At 41.0% G+C, this 22,814-nt stretch overlaps 1 protein-coding gene across 1 annotated transcript in view; it reads left to right on the top strand.

Moving 5' to 3' along the window:
* LOC109911834 (transcription factor-like 5 protein) overlaps positions 1–18,361 on the top strand; it is a 35,466-nt gene extending 17,105 nt beyond the window's left edge. Inside the window, exons 4-6 of the mRNA XM_020511208.2 lie at positions 12,844–13,090; positions 13,724–13,865; positions 18,239–18,361. Of these exons, the coding sequence (XP_020366797.1) occupies positions 12,844–13,090; positions 13,724–13,865; positions 18,239–18,361 (512 nt within the window). The remainder of the gene's footprint in view (positions 1–12,843; positions 13,091–13,723; positions 13,866–18,238) is intronic.
* The last annotated feature ends 4,453 nt before the right edge of the window (positions 18,362–22,814 follow it).

The following is a 22,814-nucleotide window of genomic DNA, read 5'->3' as shown; positions in this document are numbered from 1 at the left end:
TTCTGCCACTTTCCTTAATTGTTCAGCTGGTAATTGTACTGCTGTATGTAGCTGAAAGGAAAAAAAAGTTCCTGGTTTAATCTCCACTTTCCATAAGTTAAATTACCTCAACTGAAGCAATATTACATATGGCTAAGGGCCATAAAGAAGAATCTAATGCCTGTTTCTTGAAAAAAATGTGTATTTTGACTTATGCACCAGAAGGTAACTGCTTTTGAACAGTGTCCTCATTGACAGTTTTAGTGAGAGCTTTATTTCAGTTAACTGTCACCTCACTGTACTAGCACTCCATATTTATACAATAAAGTCATATCCAATTTACCTTTAATTAATGTATCTATCACATGTTCCTTCATTCCATTAGATCTCAGGTCCCCTTCTGACCATATTAAATTATGAGATTACTTTTTTCTTTTTAAAGTAATCATATATATATAAAACACAAATAAAACAAAATACACAAGATGACAATGCACTGTTAGCTTTTTTTTTTACTATTTGTAATTAAACTTCCAAGCATTATTTTTTCAGAATGTACAAGAATTTCCTAGAGATTGCTCCTTTCTTTGTAGAGCAGTCCCAGTGCCAAAGAAAAATCATGTAGCATACCTCAATGACTACCGCCCAATGGCTCTGACCTCCATAATTATGAAGTGCTTTGAGAGGTTAGTTGTGGCTCACATCAACTCCAGCCTACCAGATTGCCTTGATGCTTTGCAAATCACTAAAGCTGAAACAGGTCTATAGCAGACGCCATCTCCCTGATCCTACAATCATCCCTGGAACAGTTGGATAACAAGGAGACCTATGTAAGGCTCCTACTTAATGACTACAGTTCCGCCTTCAACGCCATAATTCCAACTTCGAAACTGCGAGACCTAGGTCTCAGCTACCCCCCTCCCCACCCCCTGTAACTGCATCCTCAACTGCTTGACCCAGAGACCACAATCAGTAAGACTAGGCAACAATACCTCCTCCACCATTGCCCTCAAAACCGATGTCCCGCAAGACTGTGTACTCAGCCCCCTACTATGGTCCTTATACACTCATGCTATGTGGCTAAATTCCACCCCAACTCCATTTAGAAGTTTGCTGATGCCACACCGTTGTAGGTCAGATTTCAAACAATGATGAGACAGAGCACAAGAAAGAGATTGAGTACAAGAGATTGGTGTAAAGACAGCAATCTCTCCATCAACATAAGCAAATGAAGGAGCTGGTCATTGATTTCAGGAAGCAGAGTGGAGGGCACGTCTCTGTCTGCGTCATGGTGCTGAGGTGGAGATAGTCAAGAGTGTCAAGTTCCTGGAAGTGATGAGCACCAACAATCTGTCCTGGTCCATCCACATCAAAGCGACAGTCAAAAAAGCATGTTTCTATTTCCTCAGGAGGCTAGGAAAATTTGGCACGTTCACAATGACTCTTACCAATTTTTATAGATGCATCCTAGAAAACATTCTATCTGGATGCGTCACAGCGTGGTATGGTAACTGCTCTTCTCAAGATTGCAAGAAACTACAGAGAGTCGTAAACACAGCCCAGTCCGTACACAAACCATCCATTGACCCCATCTATGCTTGCTACTGCCTCAGGAAAGCAGCCACCATAATCAAAGACTCCTCCCACCCTGGTTATACTCTCTTCCACCCTCTTCCATTGGGCAGAAAATACAGAAGTTTGAATACACACATGAACAGATACAAAAAGAGCTCATTCCCTGCTGTAATCAGACTTTTGAACAGAGCTGTCAAATGTTACAACCTTCTACACTCAATATTGAGTTCAGCACCTTCAGATTATGAACTCACCCCCATTCCTTTCCTTTTAGCTTTACTTGTCATGTTCTGGGTCACCATGTCCTCTGTCCCCTCCTTCAACTCCAGTGGGACTATCTTTTCTTCCCAGTTTGATAGTTAAACACAGCATTGTTCTGCCATTCTCACATTCTGATCACTTAACCTGCACTATCGATACCCTTTCTCCCCCAGCACTCCATCCCCCCTCCACACTTCACATCAGCTCTGATGAAGAGTCATCTGGACTCGAAAAGTTAGCTTGCCCTCTCTCCATGGATGCTGCCTGACCCGCTGTGATTTCCAGCATTTTTTGGTTTCAGTACAGAATCCAGCATCTGCAGTAATTTGCTTCCACATTGTGTTTAATTGATTGCCACATCTCTTCAAGAAATACACACCCTGAAGATGTTTTGCTTTCCTCTCTGACAGCAATTCTGGCTCTCTATTTCACCGTGTACACCTTTGTTGTTTTCCAGTTCTCTGCTGGCATTCAGTTAGCTGTTTGGAAAACTCACTTTCATAGGCACGTTTCCTTTCTCAGCAAATGGCAACGACTCGCACTTGGCCCACATGGATTTCAACTCAAGTTTCACCCTTCATGTTTCGAATCCACCCAGGATTGCAAGTATCTCCAGGATATACAACATTCTTCAGACTGCTGTTCCCACCACATTTTGTGATCAGTGCCATACGCTGTCATACACACACACGCTATTCCACTATGCAGCCACATCAATTCACCTTCTCTCAAAGCTGTGCTGTTTCTCAATTTCCCTTCATCCTTTGTCTCATCCATCGTCTCAACAAAAGACTTTTTCTTTTTCTTCCAGGTATCAAGACACGCAAGCTCTAGCAACATATAGACTCCAACACCCATCTGCTCCGCCCTCCCCTTTCCGGACCCTATCCCCTCCAATCTCTGAGCTGATCTCTCACTGTCCCTTAGCATCCACCCCTTCCCAGCCCTCAGATGTCATTCCTTTCTGTCCCCTGAGGTCACCTCCACAACGCCAGCCCTTGCCATGTTTTCATCATACCTCCTGACCTTCCCCTGTCTGAGGCTGAGTGTACTATCCTCCTTACACTCCCACCTTACTGAATTTTGGGCTCACCATGATGTTGAATTGTTTCGCTGCTGCCTTCATGTCCAGTCTCACTTCTTCGAGCAGGAATCCCCACCTTTCCACTGAGCCCTTCACCTGCCTCCAGCATGCTCCCTCCACTTGGAGCCCTTCCTCTGGCCTCTTACTGCCCTCGATCTCTTCATTGAAAACTGTCAGCGTGACATCGTCGATCTCAATTTCTCTGCTTCTCTCACCCACTCTAACCTGTCCCCTTCTGAAATTGCCGCACTTTGCTCCCTAGGGTCCAACCCTAACTTTGTCATCAAACCCACCATCAAGGGTGGTACCATTGTAGTCTGGCACACTGATCTTTGCCTTGTGGAGGCTGAACACCAACTCTCAGACACTTCTTCTTACCTCCCCCTGGATCATGTCCCACATCTGAACATCAAGCCATTGTTGTCAGGACTGTCAGCGACCTCCTTACCTCCGGAGATTGTCCCCCCACTGCCTCCAACTTTATACTCTCCCAATCCCAGCCAGCCCACTTCTACCTCCTTCCCAAAATCCACAAACCAGACTGTCCTGGTAGGCCCATCGTACGAGTCTGTTTCTGCCCCACCAAGCTCATTTCCTCCTACCTTGACTCCATTCCCTCTCCCCTTGTTCAGATCCTGCCCACCTACATCCACAATTCCTCTGATGCCCTCCACCATATTGACAATTTCCAGTTCTCTGGCCCCAACTACTTTCTCTTCACCATGGATGTCCAATCCCCCAAAACCTCCATTCCTCACCAGGATGGCCTGAGAGCTCTCGGCTTGTTCCTCAGCCAGAGATCTGAAAAATCCCCATTCTTCGCTACTCTCCTCCACTTGGCTGAAATTGTTCTCTCACTGAACAATTTCTCCTTTAATTCATCTATCTCACTTCTGCCAAGTAAAAGGAGTGGCTACAGACATCCACATGGGTCCCAGTTATGTCTGCCTGTTTATGGGGTATGTGGAACAATCCTTGTTGCAATCCTACACTGGACCCTCATTTCTCGGTACATAGATGACTGTTCCAGTTCTGATTTATGCTCCCGTCTGGACCTTGAAAAATTTGTTCATTTTATCTCTAACTTCCACCTCTATAACTTTCACATGGTCCATTTCCGACACTTACCTTCCTTTCCTTGACCTTTGCCTCCATTTCAGAGAATAAACTGTCCACTGCCATCCACTACAAAGCTACTGACTCCCATAGCTACCTTCACTGTAGCTCTTCGCACCCATGTTCTGCAAGGATTCCATCCCATTCTCCCATTTCCTTCATTTGTATCATGTCTGTTTGGATGATGCCAACTTCCAAACCAACTCTGCAGATAAGGCTTCCTTCTTTCATAACCATGGTTTCCCACCCACTGTGGATGATGGGACCCTCAACCACATCCAACGTATCATCTGCGCTTCCACCCTTGCCCCTTCCCATCATCACAACAGTGTGATCGGGTCCCCCTTGTCGTCACTTTTCACCCCACCAGCCTCCTCATTTCAAAGAATCATTCTCTGCCATTTCAGATAACTCCAGCAGAACACCACCAGCAAACACAGCTTCGCTTCACTCCCACGGCTCCTTCCCATGTAACCGCAGAAGGTGCCACACCGACCCTTTCACCTCCTCCCTGCTCACCATCCAAAGGCCGAAACAGTCTTCCCAGGTGGAGCAGCATTTCGCCTGTACCTCCTCCAGTCTGGTGTATTGCATTTGCTGCACCCAACATTGCCTACTCTCCGTTGGAGAAACCAAATGCAGACTGGGTGACCGCTTTGCAGAACACATCTGGTTTGTGCACAAGCATGACCCGACTTTCCCATAGCCAGTCAGTTTAACACAGCATCCTGCTCGCATGCCCACTTGTCTGTCCTCAGCATGCTGCAGTGCTCAAGCGAATCACAGTGCAAAGTGGAGGAACAATATCTCATCTTTAGATGAGGCGCTTTACAACCTTCTGGACTTAATATTGAGTTCAACAGCCAACTCCCATTTCTTCCCTTTCTTTTAGCTTTACTTGTTACATTTTCTGTCACCATATCCTCTCTCCCCTCCCCCCACTCCAGTGGGACTACCTGTTCTTTCCAGTTTGGCAGTTAGACACACCATTGTTCTGCCATTTTCATATTCCAATCATTTAATCTGCACTATCAACACCCTTTCTCCACCCCCACCATTGCGTAAATGCTGTCCCCTCCACATTTCACGTTAGCTCTGATGAAAAGTCATCTAGACTCAAAAGGTTAGCTTTCTCTCTGTCCATGGATGCTGCCTGACCTGCTCCTGCTGCGATTTCCTGCATTTTTTTGTTTTCAACATCTGCAATAATTTGCACCTCCTTAATTATGATTTCTCTCTCTGTCTGCACCTTTTTTGCAGCTGTAACACTATTCTGCACTCTATTCTGCTACCCTGATGCACTTTGTGTAGTACGATCTGCCTAGAAAGCACACAAAACAATACTTTTCACTGTATCTCAGTACATGTGACGACTGAGGCTCTAATAGTTGACAACTGCTGTCCACTCATTCAGTTTGGAGATTTATGCATTCTCCAGCATCTTTGTAAAAATTGCATATTGATCCTCAGTCTTTCTTCATTCACACATTTTAAATGTCTGTTATCCCACAGTGAATTATTATCAATGTAACATTGATTTCCTTTTCAGAACGTCTTCCAAAAATTTCATGAATAAAAATGCCATATATAGTGCAAGAGTTTCTTCCACTAAGGTAGTAAGGTAGCGTGACTAAAGGACAACATTTACCTTCCTCGCTCACAGAAAAATTATAAATCCTCCTGCATTGAAAAACACATCAGAGTTATGCATGAAAAGCATCACTAAAAACAAGTTTGTTCCTGACATCTCCCAATGTTGGAAATTTCAAAACACAATGCTTTATTTTTAAATATTCAATGTTTTGTTCACCCAAATAATATCCTCCTCCTGGGGATTTTTCCTAAAGGTACTCAACTTCAATATTTCAATATTATAATATTTGCTGCGTCAGCATTTTATATACAAGTCTTAATCTTTAACAGACAAGGGAGTCAAGAGCTCCAGGGACAGACAGGAAAGTGGAGTTGAGACCATAATCTGATGTTGCTGAGTGGCAGAGCAAGCTGTTCAGGCCAAATAGTCTAATCTTGCTCCTAAATCCCATATAACCGTAGGTCATAGAGAATTCCAAAGATTTTGTGTGAATACATTTCTTCTTGTCTCACCCCTAAATGATCAGTTCGTTATCCTGAGGTTGTACAGCCTTGTTTTAGATTCCCCAGTGAGAAGAAGCAATCTTCAAACTCTGCTCGATCAAAACTCTTTAGATTCTTCTCATTTTTCAATGAGATCACCTCTTGTTGAAGATTTACAAATTTATATACTCGATTTACTCGACCTGCTACCCTAAGTACCAATCTAGTCATGAACCTTTACTGCTGATTCTGTGAAGCTCAGGACATTGTGTTGATGTCACTGAACTTGTTATCCAGAGGTCCAAACTAATGTTCTAGAGGCATAGGTTCATATCTGACCAGGGCAGCTGGTGGAATTTGACTGGCACTATAAGCTAGTCTCAGTAGGAGTGACCAGGAAACTATCATTAATTATTTGAAAAGACCCATCAGTTCACCTTTAGGGAAGGAGATCTGCCATCCTTGCCTGGTGTGGCCTACCTATTTGTGTTAATTGTTAACTGTCCTCTCAAATGACCTAGCAAACCACTCAGTTTAAGGCCAGTTAAAATAGTCAAGAAATCCTACCTTTTGCTAACCCACATAGAGTTGCACAGCACGGAAACAGACCCTTCAATGCAACTCGTCCGTGCCAACCATGTATTCTATATTAGCATAGTCCCATTTGCCAGCATTTGGCCTGTATCCCTATAAACTCTTCCTACTCATGTACCCGTCCGGATGCCTTTTAAATGTTGTAATTGTACCTGCATCTATGACTTTCTCTGGCAGCTCATTCCATACAGGCACCACCCTCTGTGTGAAAAAGTTGCTCCTTAGGTCCCTTTTAAGTCTTTCCCCTCTCACCTTAAACCTGTGCACTCTAGTTTTGGACTCCCCTGTCCTCGGGAAAAGACTTTAACTATTCACCCTATCTGTGCCCCTCATGATTTTATAAACTTCTATGAGGTCATCCTTCATCCTGCAATGCTCCAGGGAAAATAGTCCCATCCTATTCAGCCTTTCTGTATAGTTCAAACCTTCAAATGCTGGCAACGTCTTTGTAAATCCTTTGTGAACCTTTTGAAGTTTTTCAACAGCTTTCCTATGACAGAGTGACCAGAATTGAACACAATATTCCAAACATGGCCTAACCAATACCCTGTATAGCTGCAACATGACCTCCCAACTCTTACACTCAATGCACTGACCAATCAAGGCAAGTGTACCAAACGACTTATTAACTATCCTGTCTACCTGTGACTCCACCTTGAAGGAACTATGAACCTGCACCCCAAGGTCTCTTTGTCCAGCAACACTGCCCTGGACCCTACCTTTAAGTGTATAAGTCTTACCCGGATTTGCCCTACCAAAATGCAGCACCTCACATTTATCTAAATTACATTCCATCTGCCAGTCCTCGGCCTAGTTGCCCATCTGATCAAGTTCCTGTTGTACTCTGAGGTAACCTTCTTCGCTGTCCACTGCACCACCAATTTTGGTATCATCTGCAAACTTACTGACAATACCACCTGTATTCATATCCAAATCAATTATGCAATTGATAAAAACCAGTGGACCCAGCACTGATCCTTGCGGCACACCGCTGGTCACAGGCCTCCAGTCTGAAAAGCAACCCCCCACCACCACACTCTGTCTCCTACCTTCGACCCAGTTACAAATCCAATTGGCTAGCTCTCCTTGTTTTCCATGTGATGTAACCTGCTAATCAGTCTACCATGCGGAACCTTGAAGAACGCCTTACAAAAGTCCATATAGACAATGTCCACCGCTTTGCCTTCATCCTGTGAAAAAGTCAAGATATATATATATTCCTTTTACTAGTGTCTCTGAACATCAGCTTTTACAAATTATATGCCCTTTTAAAGAAATCACTTTCTATTCTTACAACCAAAGTAAATAAATTGACACTTTCCCACCTTATACTCCACCAGACATTTCATTGCCCTATTTAACTTTTCTACATCTCTTTGCAACTTCTCTATGTGTTTGTCACAGCTTACATTCCCACCCAGCTTTACATCACCATCAAACATAAATACTTGGTTTTGAGCGTAAATACTCTTGGTCTCTTTGGCTTAAATCATTGATACTTATTACAAATAGCTGAGGCCCTGGCACTGATCTTTGCAGCATGCTAATGATCATTACCTGCCAACTTGAATTGCCCATTTATCTTCACTTCACGTTGGCTAAAAAAAGCTATGTTCATGCTAATATGTAACCCCGATTCATGAGCCCTGATCTTGATTGTTAATCTTGTGTGTGGCATTTTATTGCATGCTTTTAGAAATCCAAGTATAACCAGATCTACTAGTTTCCTTTTTATCGATCCTTCTCATTACATCCTCAAAAATTTCTAATGTGTTCGTCAAACATGGTTTCCCTTTTGTAAAACCTTATTGACTTTAATTAGTCATACAATGATTAGTGCATTGTTAAATGTTCTTAAGAATGGGTTCCAGTATCTTCCCAATCTCTGATTTCAAACCATTTGGCCTCTCCCCTTTTCCCCACTTTCTGAATGATGAAGTTATACATTTGCTAATTTACAGTCTTCTGGGACAGTTTTGGGATCAAGGGGGTTTAATCCAGAATATCTGCCGCCACTTCTTTTAGACCCCTATGATGTAGACCATCAGGGTCTTGGTGGTTTGTCAGACTTCAGTTCCTTATGTTTTTCCAATTCATTTTCTGCCCTCATATTACCTTAGGTTCTTCACTCATTTTAGCCCCTTTGTGTGCTCCTCTGTTGTGTAATTTATGTTTTCAGACTCTCAATATTTCAGAATCTCTGCCAAGTCCTCTTCATGATCATTTCTCCTGTCTCTGTGTTTTGGAGGCCAACATTTACTTTAGCTACTCTCCTTTCTATATATGGAATAGTAAAACTTAGTCTGTATTTACTGTAATTATCCAGACAGGCAATTTCTGCTAAATTTAAGCAAAATTACCCATCAAACCAAGGCATTTTTTTGCCAATTAAGTATGAACGTTTCTGCAACAGCAGTGGTTAATTAAATAGTTAAGGTAAATGCTAACTATTCATAAATAATTTTTACTATTTGCTAAAATAAAATGTTTCATACCCTTGTTCCCTGTGAGGTCGCATTGAAGTTTTAACAATTATTTCTCAGCATTTTAAGTAGAAAAGTGGCATTGGGATTCTGCTATTTTTACTAGTAAAATCAAGGACTTGATAGGGTACTGCACACTACACAAGCAGTAGGATCCTATTATCACTGAGTGTTTATAGTGGGCTAATGGTCTTGTAGCCAAGGCTCCTAGTTTTCTATGGCATGCTGCAGAATTTTATTGAGGTTATCAGTGTAGCTTCTGCAACAAATCAGTTCAGAATGAGAGACATTTTCATAGATTCACACAGTACAGAAGATGCCTTCAACCCTTCAAGTCTGTACTGCCGAAACTACACTAAATCTGCATTAGTCCCAGCAATAGGTCCATAGCCTTGAATGTTACCAAATTTCAAGTACTTGTTCATCCAAGTACTTTTTAAAGGTTGTGAGGTGACCTGCCCTAACTTTCCTCCCAGTCAGTGCATTCCAGACCCCCACCATCCTCTGGATGAAAACATTTTTTCTCAAATCCTCTCTAAACCTTCTGCCTTTCACCTTAAAATTTTACCCCTCTGTTATTGACCGTGCGACTAAGGGGATCAGCTGCTTTCTATTCATTTCTATCCTTGTCCATGCCCCTCATATCTCTTATACATCTCTGTCAGGTCTCTCTCAACCTTCTCTGCTCCAGAGAAAGCAACCCAAGCTTATCCAGAGATAACAAGGTGTAGAGCTGGATGAACACAGCAGGCCAAGCAGCATCAGAGGAGCAGGAAAGCTGACGTTTCGGGCTTAGACCCACCCTCCCAAGCATCTCTTCATAACTAAATTGCTCCATCCCAAATAACATCCTGGTGAAACTCCTCTGCACCCCCTCCAATGTGATCACATCTTCGCTATAGTTCAGAGACCAGGACTGCACACAGTCCTGCAGCTGTGATCTAACCAAAGTCCTGTACAGATCCACATAACCTCCCTATTCTTATAATCTATGTCCTGACTAATAAAAGTGTATCCTATATACCTTAACTACTAATTTTATTGTCAGTAACTGTAAAAAGCACTGTAAGCCAGCAGATCAAATATTCAAAGTTAATTTGAACTTCAAGTATAGATTTCCCATAGTAGAAAATGTATTTGTTCCTGGTTTCTTATGTCAATTCGAAATAGATTTGAATTATTTGAAAGAGATCTTCTACTGACTTTTTTTCCACTGGAGTGTAGGAGATTGAGGGATAACCTTATTGAGGTTTATAAAATTATGAGGGGCATAGATAAGGTGAATGACAAGGGACTTTTTCCAAGGTTGGGGGAGTTCACAACTATAGGGTATATTTTTAAGGTGAGAGGAGAAGGATTTGAAAAGGACATAAAGGACAACCTTTTTACACAGAGTGTTTCATGTTTCATGTTTGGATTGAACTGCCAGAAAAAGTGGTTGATGCAGATACAGTTACAACATTTAAGAGACATTTGGATAAGTTCATGAATAGGAAAAGTTTGGAGGGATATGGGCTAAGTGCAGCCAGGTGGGACTAGTTTAAATTGGGAATGTGGTCGGCGTGGACCTGTTGGACCAAAGGGTCTGTTTCCATTCTGTATGAACCTAGGACTCCGATTTTTTCCCCTTTTGATGTCGTTTGAAGTGGAGGTGATGCATGAATTGCCCTTCCTGTCATTCCAACTTGCTATTCCCATAAAATAAAGTGACAGCATTAAAATAATGTTTCAGCATGGCATGGGAATATGTAAAATTGAACGCCACATAAAACCATTGCTGCCATTGGAAGTGTCACTCCAATGCTACGTCGTAGCTGCAAAAGTCCTTGTACAGATGGAGTAACTCAAAATCTGGTTCTTTGATGCCCAGGTCCTGTGAAGGCATTGCCAAGTCACCCTGCTGAGATCTGCAGGTGAATGGTGATAATTTCATGTAATCAGTCCAAATGCAGCGACTGTACCTGCTTTCTTTCAATAATGGCAAGGAAAGCAAGACAAGTTGCATTAATTATATTTAGCTGGTATTTCCTAATCATAGTTATAGTGTCATTGTCATACAGCACAGAAACAGACCCTTCGGTCCAATCAGACCAAGCCAAACATAATCCCAAACTAAACTAGTCCCAAATGCCTGCGTTTGCCCCATATCCTTCCAAACATTTCTTATTCATTTACTTATCCAAATGTGTTTTAAACGTTGCGACTGTACCTGCATCCAACACTTCCTCTGGAGGTTTATTCCGCATATAAAACACTCTGTGTGTAAGCAACATGCCTCTCGTCTTTTTTAAATCTTTCTCCTCTCACCTTAAAACTATGCCCCTGATTCTTGAAATCCCCAACCATACGGAAACAACACCTATCATTCACCTTATCTAAACTCATTATGGTTTTATAAACTTCTATCAGGTCACTTCTTAACCTCCTGTGCTCCAGTGATAAAGGTCCCAGCCTATCCAGCCTCTCCTTATAACTCAAACCCACCCATTCTCCACAACATCCTGGTACATCTTTTCTGAACCCTCTCTGGCTTAATAATATCATTCCTATAACAGGGTGACCAGAGCTGGACACAGTACTCCCGAAGAGGCCTTGCCAACGTCCTGTACAACTTCAACATGACGTCCCAACTTCTATATTCAAAGGTCTCCGCAATGAAAGCAAACATGCTAAACACCTTCTTAACCACCCTGTCTACATGTGACGCAAACTTTGAAGAATTATGTACATGAACCCCTAGGTCTCTCTGTTCTACAGCACTACGCAAGGCCCTACTTATAACTGAATAAGTTATACCTTTGTTTGTTTTACCAAAATGCAATACCTCACATTTATCCAAATTAAACTTCATATGTCACTCCTCAGCCCATTGACCCAACTGACCATGATTTCTTTGTAAACCTAGATATCATTCTTCACTGTCCACTATGCAGTACCTCCAATTTTAGTGTTGTCCACAAAATTACTGACTATGTCTTCTATATTCTTATCTAAATCATTTATATAAATGACAAACAGAAGTAGATCCAGCACTGATCCCTGTGGAACACTGCTGGTAAGGGGCCTCCAGTCTCCATCGCCACTCTTTGTCTTCTGCTGTTAAGGCAATTTTGTATCCGATTGGCAAGCTCACCCTGAATCCCTGTGATCTAACTTTACTGATGTGCATTGAGTCTGCTGTCTTGGCTATCTTCGGGAGTAGGAGTCTTTACCTGCTTACTACTTGTTTACTAAAGGAAAGTATTTTTTTAATCCCTGACCACAGATGGCGAAGTGTAAACTGAACTTCCTAAGATTTGTTTCCCTATTCTCCCATCCTCTTCATCCTGCAAATCATTGCTGATGGCCAGTTTCCCATTGATAGTAGTAGTGATGCTGGTGCCCAATTTGGTTTTAGAATAATTATCCAGTTTATAGTTCAATTAGTTAAGGAGTGATTAAATATGGTGATGTAATATCACTGTGCCCATTCAATGACTTTTGATGTACTTAAGCCTACTACCGTATCCAAATTTATATGAAATTTCATCCAGTTTTCCTACCAAGATTGCAGATTTTCATTGACGAATAGGTATAATTTCCGTTATATTTTAAGTAATCACTAGCTTACTGGTGAAAAGTATTTGAAGTGAACATTATTAAAGAAAAAATGTTCCTTTTTTTTCACCCACGCAGATGAAACTGTACGCAAGCAGGTAACAAACAAACGTTGTCGCAGTCGCTCACGGCAAGCTAGCATAGAATCAGACCACAAAGTTCTTAGCGATCTCACTAACATGTCAGAAAACCAAAACTCAAATGTTGCTCAAGGTGCGCAATGGCAGCCAGCACATCCAACTCCCCCTGGCCCTACACATGGCAACCAACAGGAACTAAACTGCCAGCGAAGAGAGAGACATAACCGAATGGAGAGAGACCGCAGGTGAATCTTAAATGGGGTGGGAAGATGGTAGATATTTCGTTTAACATTGAGATTGATTTTTTGGAGCAAAAGATGTTCTTCACAGAATTGTTACAATGTAGAAGGCGTCCATTCAGCCCATACGTCTGCACCAGAGGATGAAGCTTTGCAAGATTTAGTTAATTAAGCAACTGGACAGACAAATTGCAGATGAATTTTAATAGAGACATGTAAAGTACTTATTGAGGAAAATGTGGATCATAAGTAGTGTGAGTCAAACAGAAATAACACAAGAAAACCTAGAAATAGGCATTGGAATAAAAACAGACTTGATTTCAGAAAGTTCACAGAATGTAGTAAGCAAATAAAGGATAGTGTGTGCTCAGATTTGTTCAGAGGCATGCAAGTACCTCCAATTAATTGTTCATTGAACGTAAGTGAAAGCATTGATGAAAGTATTTCTAAAGCATTAACAAATAACTGAAACACTTCAGTATTTTGATCAATATCTGATAGCTTCAAAAATGATTCTCATCGTCAATAAGCAACTCACAAAATTCATTATCTTCAGTAAACAATGGGGAAGAGATAGAGTGCATCAAATAACACCTGTTACTTGTTTTTTGAAATAATTTTGTCATGATTCGTTTGCAGGCGTAGAATACGTATTTGCTGTGATGAGCTGAATTATCTTGTTCCATTCTGCAATTCTGAGACTGATAAAGCCACAACGTTACAATGGACCACTGCCTTTCTCAAATATATTCAGGAAAAACACGGTGATACATTAAAAAAGGTAAGTTACATTTTTTCCAAATATACTTCCCTTCTCCCCTAAAGTCAGTGACTCATAATATGCTGTCATTCCATGGACCTTGATGGAGCTGCGGTCCCTCACCACATGGCCATGGTTCATACTTGATCCTTGGCAGTCAGTGTTGTTACAACCTAACTGAGAAGGGTGTGCGTTAAGTATGCCTCACTATTCCGTAAATTGTACCTAAGTGTATAAAATCCCATTTTGAGCTCTAAAAATGATGATATTTTTGATTGGTTGCTATTCAGGTTAAAAGCAATTCATACCAGAGTTTGTCTGGAACAGCAAAAAAGCTTTATTAATTGTATAAAACTCAAGGAAGGGTCACTCGACCCAAAGCATTAACTCTGCTGCCAGACCTGCTGAGTTTTTTCAGCAATTTCTGTGTTTTTTTGTGATTTACAGCATCTGTAGCTCTTTGGGTTTTTATTTGATTTATTTTCTCTGTTTTGATGTTAAAATTATTCCTAATCTATTATCACACAACTTAAACTACAACTCTACCACAACTCCAAATATGCACACTATCAATCATGGTTAAGACAGACAAAAAGACAAATGGTTTGACACCGATTTGATTTCGGTTCAATGAAGCATGCAGGAGGGCATTCCAGGAGCAGCACCAAGCATACCTAAAAATTGGTGTCCACTTGCTAAACTACAAAACAGGACTGCTTACCTGTTAAACAGCATAAGCAGCAAGTGATACAGCTAAGCAGTTCCAACACCAGTGGACCAGATGTAACCTCTGGAGTCATGCCACTTGCAACCATGAATAGTCATAATTAAAAGCTAACTGGAGGAGGAAGGTCTACATATATCCCCATCCTCAAAGATGGGGGAACCCAGAATGTCAGCACGAACTATAAGGCCGAAGCATTTGCAACAGTCTTCATCCAGAAGTGTCAAATGAATGATCCATATCAGGCAGGCAATAAACATAGAAATAGCTAATGCATGTGAAAATGGTACAACAATTATCATGGGGGATTTTAATCTACATATCGATCGGTCATGGCAGCCTTGAGGAGGGGTTCATAGAATGCATCCGCGATAATTTCCTTGAACAATATGTAATTGAACCTATGAGGGAGCAAGCTATCCCAGATCTAGTCCTGTGTAATGACACAGGAATAATTAATGATCTCACAGTTAGGGATCCTCTCGAAAGGAGCGATCACAGTATGATCGAATTTAAAATACAGATGGAGCGTGAGAAGGTTAAATCCAGTACCTATGTCCTGTGCTTAAACAAAGGAGACTGTGAAGGAATGAGGGAGGAGTTAGCTAAGGTAGAATGGGAGCAAAAACTTTATGGTGGGTCAATTGAGGAACAGTGGAGGACTTTCAGAACGATTTTTCACAGTGCTCAGCAGAAGTATATTCCAGTGATAAGGAAGAACTGTAGGAAAAGAGAGAGACAGCCATGGATGTCTAAGGAAATAAAGGAAAGTATCAGATTGAAAAAAAAACACATACAAAAAAGCAAAGAGTAGTGGGAAACTAGTAGACTGGGAAATCTTTAAAGGCCAACACAAAGCCACAAAAAAAGTTATAAAGAAAAGTAAGATAGATTATGAGAGTAAACTAGCTCAGAATATAAAAACAGGCAGCAAAAGTTTCTATAAGTATGCAAATCGTAAAAGAGTGGCGAAGGTAAACATTGGTCCTTTAGAGGATGAGAAGGCCAATTTAATAACTGGGAATGAGGAAAAAGCCGAGACATTAAACAGTTATTTCGTGTCGGTCTTCACAGTGGAAGACACAAATAACATGCCAAAAACTAATGGCAAGAAGGTTATAGCAGGCGAGGACCTAGAAACTATCATTATCACTAAGGAGGCAGTGCTGGGCAAGCTAATGGGGCTAAAGGTAGACAAGTTTCCTGGCCCTGATGAAATGCATCCCAGGGTACTAAAAGAGGTGATGGGGGAAATAGCAAATGCACTAGTAATTATTTACCAAAATTCACTGGATTGTGGAGTGGTTCCGCAGATTGGAAAACAGCCAATGTGACGCCACTGTTTAAAAAAGGAAGTAGACAAAAAGCAGATAACTATAGGCCAGTTAGCTTACCTTCGATAGTGAGGAAAATGCTTGAATCTATCATTAAGGAAGAAATAGCAAGACATCTGGATATAAATTGTCCCATTGGAAACACCCAGCATGGGTTCATGAAGGGTAGGTCATGTTTAACTAATTTGGTGGAATTCTTTGAGGGCATTACTTGCACGGTGGACAATGGGGAACCTGTGGATATGGTGTATCTGGATTTCCAGAAGGCATTTAACAAGGTGCCACACCAAAGGCTGCTACATAAGATAAAGTTGCACGGTATTGCAGGTAATGTATTGGCATGGATAGAGGATTGGTTGACCAGTAGAAAGCAAAGAGTAGGGGTAAATGGGTGTTTTTCTGGTCGGCGGTCAGTGGCTAGTGGTATGCCTCAGGGATCAGTGTTGGGACCGCAATGGTTTACAATTTACATCGGTGATTTGGAGTTGGGGACTAAGTGTGGTGTGTCAAAATTTGCAGATGACACTAAGGTGAGTGGTAGAGCAAAGTGTGCAGAAGACACTGAGAGTCTGCAGAGGGATATAGATAGTCTAAGTGAGTGGGCAAAGGTCTGGCAGATGGAGTACAATGTTGATAAGTGTGAGGTCATCCATTTTGGTAGGAATAACAGCAAAATGGACTATGTTTTAAATGGTAAAAAAATTGCAGCACGCTGCTGTGCAGAAGGACTTGGGTTTCCTCGTGCATGAATCGCTAAAAGTAGGATTGCAGGTGCAGCAGGTAATTAAAAAGGCAAATGGAATTTTGTCTGCCATTGCTAGAGGGATGGAGTTTAAAAACAGGGAGGCTATGCTGCAGCTGTATAGAGTCCTGGTAAGGCCACACCTGGAGTACTGTGTGCAGTTTTGATCTCCTTACTTGAGAAGAGATATACTAGCACTGGAGGGGGTGCAGAGGAGATTCACTCGGTTGATTCCAGAGTTGAGAGGGTTGGATTATGAGGAGAGACTGAGTAGACTGGGATTATACTCATTGGAATTCAGAAGAATGAGGGGAGATCTTATAGAAACATATAAGATTATGAAGGGAATAGATAAGGTGGAGGCAGGGAGGTTGTTTCCGCTAGCAGGTGAAACTAGGACTAGAGGGCATCGCCTCAACATAAAGGGAAGCAGAGGTAGGACTGAGGTCAGGAGGAACTTCTTCACCCAAAGGGTTGTGAATCTGTGGAATTCCCTGCCCAGTGAAGCGGTTGAAGCTACCTCGCTGAATGTTTTTAAGGCCAGGCTAGATAAATTTTTGAACAGTAAAGGAATTAAGGGTTATGGTGAGTGGGCGGGTAAGTAGAGCTGAGTCTCAAAAAGATCAGCCATGATCTTATTAAATGGCGGGGCAGGCTCGAGGGGCCAGATGGCCTACTCCTGCTCCTTGTTCTTATATCGGCCTCCTCCAGAGGTCACCAACATTACATATGCCAGTCTTCAGCCAATTTGATTCACTCTGTATGATACCAAGAAATGGTTGAAGGCACTGGTCAAACTCTTGGAACTGCCTCCTTAACAGCATTGTGGGTGTATCTTCACCAAATGGATTACAGTGGTTCAAGAAGGCACCACAATCTTTTCCAGGGCAGTTAGAGATGAGTAATATATGCTGGCCCAGCCAATGACACCCACATCCCATGAATGACTAAAACAAAAAACTTTAATCCAAAATGAAAGATAGGTAATAGGTATTTCACCCTTCTATATCCCCACATCTCCATGCATCCGGTTCAATTCATATTATCTCATAATCAATATCCTGCCCAACACAAGCTTACAACCTGGTGAGAGAAACATGTATGAAGATTTACCAGACAAATTCTTGCCTGAATTTCTCAGAAAGGGTACTGTAAATTGAGTAGGAATGCCAGCATACAGTGGAGTCAGTCTGTGGGGCCAGCCATTCATTATTGGTAAGGTTCAAAATGATAAAATCAAGCCCTGGTCTCGATGTTTAACAACATAGAAAAAACAAGCAAGTATAGGCTTGATCGTGTTGCAATCTGAGCTATGTAAAGAAAAAAACATTCAAGCATAGGCTGATGTGCTCCTTTCTGTAAGATCAACACCTTAGGAAGTCTTAGTTCCTTCTTATGAGTGACTGCATGGCTCATCATGATAGAATGGGATCTCTACAACTGAAGTAGATCAACAGAACATTAAAGATGAGCAGGATTTACAAGGAAAGAAAGCAATAACATTAAATTAGACTTAAAATTCATTGTTTACATCTTTTTGTAAGTACAGTTGATAGAGTAAATCACAAATATTTAATTATTCTTTATCTTGAAGGAATTTGAGAGCGTTTTCTGTGGAAAAACTGGCAGACGGCTGAAGCAACCAAGAATAGAAGCACCAGTAGATCACTTAGTAACTACCAGTTTACACAATCATGGTGTAATGGAAGGTAAATGAACTCCAGTGTGAGTGAAGTTGCAGCTTCAAGAGAGGCGCAAAGTTTAACACGTCTGCTCAATTCACCATACCGAAACTCAGGGACTCAGGGTCAGAAAATGGATAAATGTAGCCAAGTACAGAATGAAAACTAAATATCCTTGGTTATTCCAGCATGATGGCTAGGTAGTGTTTATTTCTGGCAATGTTCAGAACTGTAAGCTTGCACTGTAAAATCAAAGATGGTGGCAGAAAAGTTGAATCCGCTATGATTTGTACCGTTTAACTACTGTAACTGCTTGTGCTTCTCCTAAACCCTGAAAGAAATACTTTATTCTTATTTATACTATTATTTATACTTTATTTCACTTTTCACCTCTCTTTCAATTTTTCTGTTAGAGGAAATGAGCAGTCAACAAAGCCAACCAGGGAGTTGACCTAAATATTGCTCCTTGTTCTGTCTGTCCAGATGCTTGTGACAAAAATGTAACTCTCCCACGCTCAGATTTCTTGCTTTTCTGACTGAGACGAACAAGGATGCCCACTTGAGAAAATGTAAGTGTGAACATCAGTCAGCGACATTTAAAGCTGGCTTAACTGAAATTCCAATATTGCCCTAAACTAGGCCATACAGGTAGAACCGGTCAAAATGTTTTTCATGCACATAATATATATATATGGCATAAAAGTTTTAATACACAGTATATAAAAATCACAGGTGACTTCATTTTCCCTGTCTATCTTTGGCATTTAAATTGAATGCAGTTGGAGCAGAGATGTTGGATAATCTCTGCAATGGTGTGGTGTATGAACTTTGTGTAAACAAATTTTTGGCTCATTCGCTGGAAATTTTTTCTAATAGTAACTAATGCTGAAAAACTCCTCATCTAAATGCTGCTATTAAAGTGAAGGTACAGTTAAAGAGAGAGTATCCGTTTTATTGATAAACAATCAACCATACGGAACTATAACGTTACTTTGAAACTCCTAGGAGCAATAGCAGAATGCAGGAATATGCATGTTTTACAGTACCAAAGCATGAAACAATAATTTGAGAGAAAACTATAAAACACTTTTTCACAAGACTGAAGCACTTTAATAAAGCATGTGAAGAGGGTTGAGTTTTGTCATTCTGAGCGACAAAAAGGCAAATGGATGCTGTACTTTTTGGTGGAAACTGATAGTTAATTTCTAAATAAGCTTTAACATTTATGCAATATATTTAAAGTACAAAATATTTATAAACTTTAACAGCAACACAGATGATTCCTTACTCAACAAAAAGGGTTAATTTATTAAGTGAAATCTGTTTGCCGTTTTATTTCAATGACCAGTTAGTTGTTGAAGGTGCTACTGATCTGTAAAATAAAGGATGACCAAATCATTTAAAATAAACTTGTTTCTTAAATTAAACCACACAAGTACACTGCGCTGTATCATTTAAGTATATTTAATATTTATTTATGTTATACAGCATAGCTTTTAGTTAATATGTTCAAAATAAATATAAACAATAAACCCTTGAGGGGTTTTCCGTCAACTTAGTGTGTAAATAACAAGGCAAGCATATTAATGGGATGTTTCACTGTATATTAAATTCAGATATATGAAAGATCTATCATTTACATTAAGTTTTAAGTCAAATTATTTGTATTTTATCTTTTTGAACTAATAAAGGTATTCATCCAAAAAGATCTTTTTGCTATTTATTGAGTCTAATTTTAGGATTGTAATGTAGGGCAGTGTGAAACAGGTTAAGATTTCACATGTTGAAGGTTTTATTAATTGATTAAAAATAAAGTGTTCTATTTGTTATGACATAATTAAACAAATCTATTTTAATAATCAGATGTAAATTATTATCATTTCTAATTCCAAACCTCATAGAAAGAATATAGCTTATGAAAAAGTAAGTATGTTGTTTTTACACCCTTCCTTAAGTCTATTTTGGTACACCCTGGAGTGATCTCAGAATATATCACATTGTCTTCTATGCTGTAATTGGGTAAATTAATACTGCCACAATCTGCCATAGGTTGGACTTTAACTGGGGTATTTGTTAAAACACACACACAATTTTCTTTCAGCATTCTGTGATGCACACAGGTCCTCATATAAAAAGTAGTTTTGAGCCAACTACAGCAAACTGCAGTTGGCACCATTTAGCATATTAATGAGCTGTAAATTAGCCTTTTGAGCTCTCTAACCAAATTTCCACAAATTCAAAGTTTGCTGAGTGAAACGTTAGAACTACTCCAGGAAAATACACCACAAAAGTGTGTTTTATACATTTAGCAGTGAATTTGATTGGGGTGAAGATCCTGGGAAAACTGCAGCTGTTAATGCAGACCACTCAATCCACATGAAAGTGAGGAAGCCTGCTTAGGTATTGTTAGTATAGTATCAGTACCCTCTGAAATGCTCTAGCAAGCATACAGTTGTATCTAATCACTCCAAAGTTTCATTTAAAAGAATAATAAATGAATTTGAATCAAGCAAGGTATAGGAAATGACAAAAGCATCCTGAGGCCACTCATCCTTACTGTGCCAACCTGTCCCCAGATGGGGTTCCCCAATTCATTACAGTTCCAGGTGGTATATCCCAAATTGTTATGCTCCCAAGTGAGGAGAGATCAACTGGCTTCCCTTCTTTATTCATCACTCCTTTGGTTGCATGCAACAAGGTTGATTAAAAAATATCCCTTCCCTTGTGAGTCTTTTCTCCCAGACCAAATGAGTTTATGTTTTAAACATTTAACAAGGCTTTCTTAACAAGAGAGTGATTTTATTAGTTACTAAACTGTGGGTGCCACTATGGCTCAGTGGTTAGCAGTGTTGCCTCACAGCGCCAGGGACCTGGGTTTGATTCCAGCCTTGGATGACTGTGTGGAGTTTGCACAATCAGCCATGTCTGCATGGGTTTCCTTCAGGTGCTTTGGTTTCCTCCCACAGTCCAAAAATGTGCAGGTTAGGTGGATTGACCATGCTGAATTGCCTGTGGTGTCCAGGGATGTGCAGGCTAGGTGGATTAGCCATGGGAAATGAAGGGTTGTAGGGGGGGTGCATCTGTGTGGGATGTTCTTTGGAGGAGTGGTGTGGACTTGATGGGCCAAATAGGGATTCTATGATTCTAAGCTCGAGATGAAATAACTACACAACTTGCATACACATTAGAAATAAGAGTTGAGCCCAAAAACAACATTCTTTTTAAAAGTGCATACTTCCATGAAGAGTAGACAATGGGATGCTGAGCCCATTACTTTGGGTGCTATCAGCAACACTGATGTTAGTAGGCGAACAGTTGATTTTAAGATGCTTGGCTTTGCAAGTTAGCTGAAAAGCCATTGTCCTGTTTCCTTTTGATTGTCGTATCACTTGTGCTGACTTCCAGCAAAGAAATAGAGGCTTCCTTTATTTTTATCTGCAACATGGAATCACTGTTTTCTCAGCTGTGCAGGGAGTGCTGCCTGGTTTATTGTTCACCAGTTCCCTAATTCTGACACTGGGCTTATGTAGTGGAATGTGGTGTGGTGGGAAACACAGGAGGAAGATACTTCACAAGTAAAGAAAACTCTGATTTTATTGAGAAACAAGCAAATTGAATATATTTACAGGAAAACAAGAAAATGAATATCAAACCTGACTACTAATGACTGAGACCTGTCTCAAAATTAACTTATAGCCAAGACTTGATATGGCAGGAAAATATATACAGTGGGTGGTCGTTGCATTCGCTAACAGGAAAAAGAAAGAGAGAGATCCTTAGGGGTGCCCTGCACCATTAGCCCCCAAACCCCACCTGCTCCTATCTAAGACGAGCCAAGCCAGGTTAGAGGGTCTGAATGACCTTAGGCTCACCCCGGAATGAAAACTAGATTTCGACTGGCTCTTGTCTTCAGTCTCTCCGTAGCTGGTACCGCAAGTGCTGCTACTGGTCAGTCTCATGGTATCCGCTGGTGCAGCAAGGCGAATTGGACCTGAACAGTGAGTACCTTGGGTTTCTTTTCTTTCATGGTGGTCCTTGTGAGCGGGTTGTTGTCATGGATGATGGTGGATGTAGCTGGTGTTGCCCCATTCGGTATCTTGTGTTTGGTTGATGTTCACTGGTTGCGAGGTTTGCTCTCGGTGTGGAGAATTCACGGAGTCCTTGACTCAGAGGCATCTGCAGGAACTTTTCTCTTGGTTGGTAAGTTTGACCAATCTTCCTTCCCTTCCTTGCTGCCTTGGCTCAAGGACTCTTTTGCATGTGGGGCCTGCTTCTTGTTCGGACCTCGAACCCCTCTTACAAACTGCTCACACTGGGCACGCATGGGCCCTCGTCGGAGCACACACACCTAGTTAGAATTGGAGTGTGTTGCTGGTATCACAGTGCACAGTGATAGCAGGAACTGCAGATGCTGGAGAATCTGAGATAACAAGGTGTAGAGCTGGATGAACACAGCAGGCCAAGCAGCATCAGAGGAGCAGGAAGGCT

This window comes from Rhincodon typus, chromosome 19, assembly GCF_021869965.1.
Source record: "Rhincodon typus isolate 14 chromosome 19, sRhiTyp1.1, whole genome shotgun sequence".
NCBI classification, from domain to species: Eukaryota; Metazoa; Chordata; class Chondrichthyes; order Orectolobiformes; family Rhincodontidae; genus Rhincodon; species Rhincodon typus.
The sequence above is the reverse complement of the archived record's forward strand: the minus strand, read 5'-3'. Positions and strand labels throughout refer to the sequence as shown.